Raw genomic sequence first — 7384 nt, forward strand, 5'->3', positions numbered from 1 at the left:
CCCGACTCCTCCGGTCGACGCCCCCCGGCTGCTGAGCCCCGATGGAGCAGCAACTCGTCACACAGCCGGAGAGGCCCGCAGAGCCCCGGCAAGGCACAGCCTCAGCGATGGGGAAGCACCACAGCGTCGGGCACAGCTCGGACCGCTCCAGCTCCAGCAGGAGCAGGCAGCTGCTCTGAGCTCCACAGCGGGGTTCCTCCTCCCTGACTCGTGTCCATACCCCATACCCGGTTTCATCCTCCTGCATGGTAGACACCCACCCTAAAACCACACTGCCAGACGTTTCCTCACCCTAAAACCCCACCCTTGGACCCTTCCCCACCCTCTCCCTGGACCCTGCAAGCATAGCAGGGGTCACCTCCGAATGCAGAGTATAGCAAAGGCTGCACCACCCCACACAGTCCCTGCGGACACATTCGTACCAGGATTCAGGATGGTCTGTGCCCCTCCAGCCCCCACCCCAGGAACAGCCTCCCAAGCTGCACTGACCCAGGACTCCCCTCCGCCCAAAACTGAGGGCACAGGACAGACACCACTCCCGTAGACTCAAGAAATCACCACCTCAAAACTTCTACCCCATGGGTGCTCCTAGAGCAGTGGCAGCGAAGACAACGTCCATCGCGCTGGCTTTTTAAAAACGGAAGTCTTTATTAAAAGTTTTATCCAAATTTTTGTAACAAAAGATACAAAAGGGCTGGAGATCCTTATTTCTGGGACTAGTCTGACCAATCAAAACCTGACAGTTACTAGGCTAATATAAAATCCATACAATCTGCTAAAAATGCAGGGAAAAATTAGAAGTAACTGCTGCTCTGACATTTCTTTTAAAAATTCCTTTAACATTTATAAGTTACTCAGTTTGCATTTTACAGGACTAGATCTTCTCCGAATTGTTACAGCTACTGTACAACGCAAGAAACAGCAAGAACAGAACAAAAACAAGAGAAACCTCGGCTGTGCCGCGACACCTCGGAAGGAACAGCCGTGCATCTCGCCCCCCAGCGCCGGGTACCCCCCAATCGCCCAGAGCAACCCCCAGGAACGTCCCAAAGTGCCAGTGCGTCTGCACCCGTTGGCAGGGGGGACAGCGCTGACTCCCACCCTAGCACAGCTCCGGCACTGAGCAGTCACCAGCCCTTGGATGCCACCGGGCCAGTTGTCCCCAGAAGCGAGTGGATCCATTGGATGAACACCTCTGGGTAGAGCAAGGGCAAGGGGTCAGAAACCCTCTGGTGGAGCTAAACCTGGCTTTATTCCCCCATTTTCCCTTTCCAGCCACCGCAGGGTGGGGGAACGTGCGCTCTGCGGCAGTGCCCGTGTTCCCAGAAATGCGTGGGCGAGAGCTGGATTTGGGAGCAACGCGCAAAAACGGCGCTGAAAAGGAAAGAGGATACGCACACCAGGCTGGCGCCGAGGCAGCCGTCCAGAGCTGGTACTGGCTCGCAGAAGGACCCTGAGAATCTATCAGCTAACACGGTCTCCCGGGGAACGCCGAGTTAGGTGCATCACAGTGATACTGGTTGAACATGTTCTGTACAGTGCGAAATGGAGCTTGACAGAGGTGCAGTATCCCTTAACCTGCTCTTTCCTATCTCTTCCTGAAGGCAGAGGCTGCTGCGGGGCGACGAGGAGCCCCACCGCCAGCAAAGATGCTCCCAGCCACAAAAATCAGGCTTACTTGGACATGCAAGTGGAAAATAGGAGGTGGAAACTGGGAAAAATGTTCCAGTTTATACAAAAAAATAGGAAAGCAAGTGCAGGGCTACTGCAAGGTGCATCATCAGAGGTACCAGGTCTTGCAAGCAGCCAACCCCCCCCTCCCCAGGACCCCAAGCACCTCCCATCCCCAGCACTAAAGTATCTTCAAGCATCTCCAGAGATCACATCACCATGATTTCTGCTCAGAGACCTCAGCGATCGTTCGCTTGGCGTCCGTTTGGATGAACCAGGTTTGCACCCACTGCTCAAGATGGCTCGAGTGTCTTCAGCAAGCTGGGAAAACGCCGTCGCTGCTGCCAGGCAGGGTGGCGAGCTGGAGCTCTGGGTCCAGTGTGGCAAGGCTGATTTCAGACACGAAAGATACCCTAGGAGGAAATTTTTTCCTTTTTTTTTTTTTTCCTTTTTTTTTCTCTCTTTTTTTTTTTTTTTTTTTTTGCAAACTGCTGCACAAACCACAGAACGGAGAAAAGCCTTTGGTCATGAGATAGTTGTGAGAAAGTGAGCCTTGTATGGAAGATTCCCCTGAACGCCTACAGTATTCTACATCTTAAAAAAATATATTGTGGACGCTGCAGCCATACAAAGGGGGGAGGAGTGGGAGACGGGGATTTACAGTCTCACATAGACACAACGGGGAGGTTAAGACAAGCACAGTCATAGTCTGTAAAACTGATTGGCTCGCTCGGATCAGTCATCCTCATCGTCCTCTTCGTCTTCTGGATCTTCCTCTCCTTCATCCTCTAGATTTCGTTTTCTCTTTTCCCCTCGCGGAAGGTCTGCAAAAAGAGGCGAAGCATGAAGCTTGGTTCAGTCTTGCGGAACAGCATTTGAACCGCGGCCTTGAGCCGCGCCAGCCGCAGCTCTTGCTGGTGAACAAGCACGGACCAGACTGGCACCGTTACGGAGCGGAGATCCACCCTGCCCAGTTTTTCTCACAGCACCCAGAGAAGCCTGGACTAGCACAACAAATTAACTATTTTCTATGCCCTCCAAGCATCCTGCATTTCAACAGCCGCTTGAAAATGGGTTTTTGTTGAGTACACTTAAATATGTAGCATCTGTGGATTTCAGTCACTTCTGACCAAGCTCATACAAGACCATTTGAAGTCATGCCAGCCGCTAGGTTCTGTCACCACTCATTCAGGTGGTTAGTTTGTTAGAACCAGAGGAGTCTGGACTCAATGCGGGAAGCTCGGGACTACCCTTCTCTGTAGCTGCGAGAGGTACACATCTCCAAGAGCACCGCATCCCCCAAGAGCACCTCCTCACACACACTGCAAATACGAGCTTTGGCGACAGAAGCCCTGCTTCTGTCAGTTCAAGCTACTTGGAAATGGTTTTGTAGGCAATTTGTCTCTAATACCTGACAGTTACCCAGCTTGGCTGGTGTTAGGGGGTACTGAAACCCATTTCCCACTCCACACTGTGTGCCCCTTTGGTTACGACCACTATTCAACGGTCAGCTTAGGCACGAGCTACAGCTTCAGCAGCACCATAAGCAGAAACGCTGCGCTTTGTGTCAGGGAAAAGCTGCAGGCAACAGCAGCATCACACTGAAGCTTGGGAAGCTCCACAAAACCAGCAATGTGTGACACTGCTGAGGCAGCTCTGCAAGCACTTTGTTTGTTAGGATTCAACTCACCATCATCAGCTTCCTCTTCTTCATCGTCCTCACCGTCTTCCTCCTCATCTTCCTCCTGGAGTCAAAACAAGACACTTTGTTGCAAGAACCATAATCCCATGAAAGCAAAGTCTAATTCAACAGGACCATCTTCCTGCAGCTCTGCTCCTGCCTTACTCTGGCCTTAGGGTGGCAGGGAGCAGCTGTCAGCTCCTAAACACCTTGCATCCCTACAGATCCCCCACGTGAAGCCACGGGAAGTACCAGGCCGAGCAATGAAGAAGTCTGAACTGGCAAACTGGGGACCACGAGTCAAAATGTGCACAGGAAAAGCCAGAGCACATGGTGTTCCTCGGATCTGCCCACAGATGGGCACACGGCATCTGGCCAGGCGGGTCACCAGATTCATGGACCAACATGCTACCAAACATAGCAATGAGGTGCTGTGGGTTTATATCGATGACAGAAAGTCTCACCTCATCATCTACTCCATCCTCTTCCTCTTCACCTTCTAAATCGTCATCTTCATCTTCTTCATCCTCAATGACTTCTTCATCCAAATCATCTTCCTCATCATCATCATCCTCTTCCTCACCTTCTACCAAAAGAAGAGGGAAGTTAAGTGTCACGGTTCCAAAATACTTGCTGCTCCCAGACAATACTCGCACCTGCAACTCCAGAACCACACAAGCAATCACGGACCCTGCACACACCTGCCAAGGGCAGAGCGGCATCACACAGACAGCCCCTACAAGCTATAATCAGTATTTACTTAGCAACATGACCATGCAGAAGAAGAAAAGGGGTTATTCCCCAGCAAGAAAACCACGATGAGAACGTCCTCACCTTCCCCATTCTCATACTCATCTTCCAGTCCGTCCCCATCTGCTTCGGGGTCAGAGTCAGGGGCTTCCTGGTCATCAGCATCAAACCCGTCCAGGTAGGTGAGCTGGGGCAGGAGGGTGAACACGCTCTCCCGGTAGTTGATGAGCATCGTCACCTCGCAGTTGAAGAGGTCCAAACTATGCAGGTTTGGCAACTTTTTCTGCAAAGATCAGTTTGTTAAGATTATTTGCAAGTTGACATTGTTTGAGGATCAGCAGCCAACAGAGGACAGCTGGTTTGCTACCCAGACCTAGAAGTGTCTTTGCATGCATTATTTGCACCACTTGCTCTTCAGATGGAGAGAAGTTACTGCTTTTTCTAACTGTAGGCAGATTTCTTTTCAGCTCCTCTGTCCCAGTTTCCCCTCCCTGGAGCCAGCTCCCTGTGAAACCATTTGCAAATCTTACTCCTTTTTGAATGGGCAACAAGCACAGAAAGCCACAGCTCCCCCTGCAGCAAAACGAATCACTGAGCCAGGCTCATCCTGCCCAAAACATCAGGCAACACAACACAGGGAGAGGGGCAGACTGTGCCCACACCACCTACCTCAAACTGCATCCAACCCACTAACCATCCTTTCTCAGATGGACGCTGAACACTGCACCCACAGTTTTATTCATCCAGCCCGATTTCATGCTGCTTTTAGTAACTGCCTGCTGGTTTTCCAGACAGAGGAGCCATTAACTATTAGCCCAAGCTCAAACTGGACCCACTCCCCTGTTCCCATCAGAACCACAAGGTGCTGTTGGAACCAAGATGTTGGACTCCTGCTCAGACACAGACACGGTCCCCAAGGGAAATAACGTCACCCCTCCAGTTGCAGCACAGCCGTGCACTCACCAAGGGCTCCAGGGTGTTGATGTCTTTGATCTTGTTGCCGCTTAGATTCAAGTGTGTCAGGTTAGGAGTTCTCTCTGCTAGAACTTCAAGGCCACCAGAAATCCTGTTATCACTCAGCTCCAGCTGCCAGGAAGGAATATCACACAGTCACAAAGTGGCTCGGCTTGCGACATGGGGAATAAAATTCCCCTAAAATCAGACTGCAGTGAGCACCCAAGCTCCAGACCCTGTTTTTTAAGCCATGCTATACAGCAGCAGTTCAAGTTTTCACTTGCAACACTTTCCTGCAGTAACACAGCACTCCCAGCCACCTGCATACTGCAGGACACAGGGGTACATGCTCTAAAACCCAAAATATTATGACGTTACTGAAGCTTCTGATAGTGCCACAACAGCAAGAGAGAAAGGACACTAAACACATAATGAGCTCAAAAGCATTTTGTTGCATACTAAAACCACCTCTCTCACTTGTTTGGATTGTAGGCTGCAGGGGAAAAAGCAAAATCAAACAGCCCTTTTCTGGTAAATACAGGAAAAATAACTGCCACCAGGGACAGGGCAGCAGAAGTCCCAGAGCAAGGACTGCTGGAGATGGGACTCAAGGTCTGACTCACCTTCCGGAGCTTGTTGAGTTTGGGGAGATTGGAGACAGACAGCAAGTTGATGTTGATCATGCTGAGGAACTCCAGGTTCTCGAAATCTGAAGAAAGACCAACGATCTTCCCATCGTCCGAGCGGCAGTTATCAAGAACCAGCTCCTTCACCTGCCAACGGAGACACCAGCAGCTGCCATCACACCCGGCTACGTCTCACCTCGACTCTGCCAACCTGACGTCGGGCAGCGTGACCAACACTTCACAGCAGCAGATGTACCTGAAGGTCCTCCTGACCCCCGCTAAGGGACACACAAGATCTTAAAAGCCAAATAATTTCTGTGAGGATGCAAGGTGAGAACCCGTCATGGTGGTCAGGACTTCACCCTTTAGGCACAAGCCATGCAACACGCGACCGCTGCACCACCCCACGCCCTGCGGCTCCAACCAGGGTCCACCTTCACTAAAAAGCATCACGCGGTTGAACCGTGAGGTTGCAGCAAAACATTTCACGCACGAGGCATCAAAAAGCTTCCAGAGTCACGCTCCAGGCTTTAGTAACACGAGGCCAAACAACGTCATCTGGTTTTGTCCCATTTGACTTTCTCCCCTACGCCGCTGGCGTGCTAGAAATCCTGCCTGCAGAGGACTCGCTTCCCTGTGACAGTCTCCAGGCAGCAGTGACACATCTGTGCTGGACCACTGACAGCATCTACTATTTTGCCTAGCACAGAAGCCATCACTTCTGTGTAATTCAGCACAAAAACCAATCCCCCTGTGGCATCAGGACCATGAAGCACCAGCACAGAGCTGCTCCCCACCCAAACACCTGGAAGGTGAAATACCTGGCAGCCCCTTCTCCCCCAAAGCGCAGGCCCAGCTCTCAAAGGCCACTTCCAAAACTTGCTTTTACCCTACACATTCTTCACAGCAAGATGCAAAACTCAGCCTTGGCCAGAAGGCTCACAATGCTCTCCAAATTCCTCCTTCGCAACACTCCCATTTTACCTCTCTTGCTGGGATCAGCCAACTGTTAGGGAGGCATTTTAAAACCACTTTGCCTTACTGGCAGCAGAGTTTTGGGGCTGCTGTGCCATCTTCACAGCACAAGCTCCAAACACATTAACACTTAAAACTCCAGAAGTGGCCTCGCCGGTCAGGGCTCCGAGCTGAGCAGCAAATGGACTCAGAATGGAGTTTTGCAGCAGAGCTCATTTTGTTCCCAACACCCCAGACAAGCCTCCGAAGAATGGAGACTCTGTCCCCTGTGGCAGGTGTAAAGGTAGCCAAAGCCAGCCCTCTGCAGTCACTGCTTTCCTGGTGGCAAAACAAGTGCTGCAGCAGGACGAAGCAGCCAGGGCAGCTTTTTCCAGCAGCGCCACCACCTCACACCGGCTCCAGTCCCCTCCGACCCTGCTCGGCTCCGATTGCTGGTGTCAAACCAGAGCAGGCCCACAGCTCACAGCCTGAAATCATCCTCGTCCTGCAAATCCCTCTGCCACCCTCAAAGCACCTTTGATCTCCACCAAAAGCTCCACTTGCAGCCCGTTTCCCTCGTGCTGCGTTTCTAAGCTGCCCACAGCCGCATGCTGTCCCCAGGCTGAGTGACAGCCACCAACTACGGCCCTGGCCCACATGAGGGCCGGCCCTGGCCGAGGCCCAACCTGCCCCAGAAGCGCAGGCCCCAAGGACGAAGCCAAACACCTGGAGAGGCCGCGAAGCCCCG

The 7384-nt window shown here is 52.0% G+C and overlaps 1 protein-coding gene across 9 annotated transcripts; it reads right to left on the minus strand.

Moving 5' to 3' along the window:
* Positions 1-2139: 2139 nt before the first annotated feature.
* Positions 2140-5825, minus strand: LOC104535244 (acidic leucine-rich nuclear phosphoprotein 32 family member B). Of its 9 annotated transcripts, none has more exons than XM_010180170.1 (6): positions 5680-5825; positions 5066-5188; positions 4187-4385; positions 3817-3938; positions 3362-3416; positions 2140-2495 (listed from the first exon to the last, which is right to left on the minus strand). In XM_010180170.1, the coding sequence occupies exons 1-6, from the start codon at positions 5737-5739 to the stop codon at positions 2407-2409; spliced, it is 648 nt and encodes a 215-aa protein (XP_010178472.1). In that variant the 5' UTR covers positions 5740-5825; the 3' UTR covers positions 2140-2406. The 9 variants fall into 9 exon arrangements, with proteins under 9 accessions (XP_010178472.1, XP_010178481.1, XP_010178479.1 ...); XM_010180179.1 differs by having other exon boundaries at positions 2156-2495; positions 3362-3404; positions 3829-3926; XM_010180177.1 differs by having other exon boundaries at positions 2156-2495; positions 3362-3413; positions 3817-3926.
* Between the last annotated feature and the right edge of the window lie 1559 nt (positions 5826-7384).

Source organism: Mesitornis unicolor, unplaced genomic scaffold (genome assembly GCF_000695765.1).
Source record: "Mesitornis unicolor isolate BGI_N332 unplaced genomic scaffold, ASM69576v1 scaffold36542, whole genome shotgun sequence".
NCBI lineage: Eukaryota > Metazoa > Chordata > Aves > Mesitornithiformes > Mesitornithidae > Mesitornis > Mesitornis unicolor.

Coding starts and splice junctions, on each gene's coding strand:
- LOC104535244 (XM_010180173.1), bottom strand. CDS start 5,739: ATGATCAACATCAACTTGCTGTCTGTCTCCAATCTCCCCAAACTCAAC. Junction 4,386..5,065: donor TCAACACCCTGGAGCCCTTG/GTGAGTGCACGG, acceptor TGATCTTTGCAG/AAAAAGTTGCCAAACCTGCA. Junction 2,496..3,361: donor AGAAGAGGAAGCTGATGATG/GTGAGTTGAATC, acceptor CTCTTTTTGCAG/ACCTTCCGCGAGGGGAAAAG.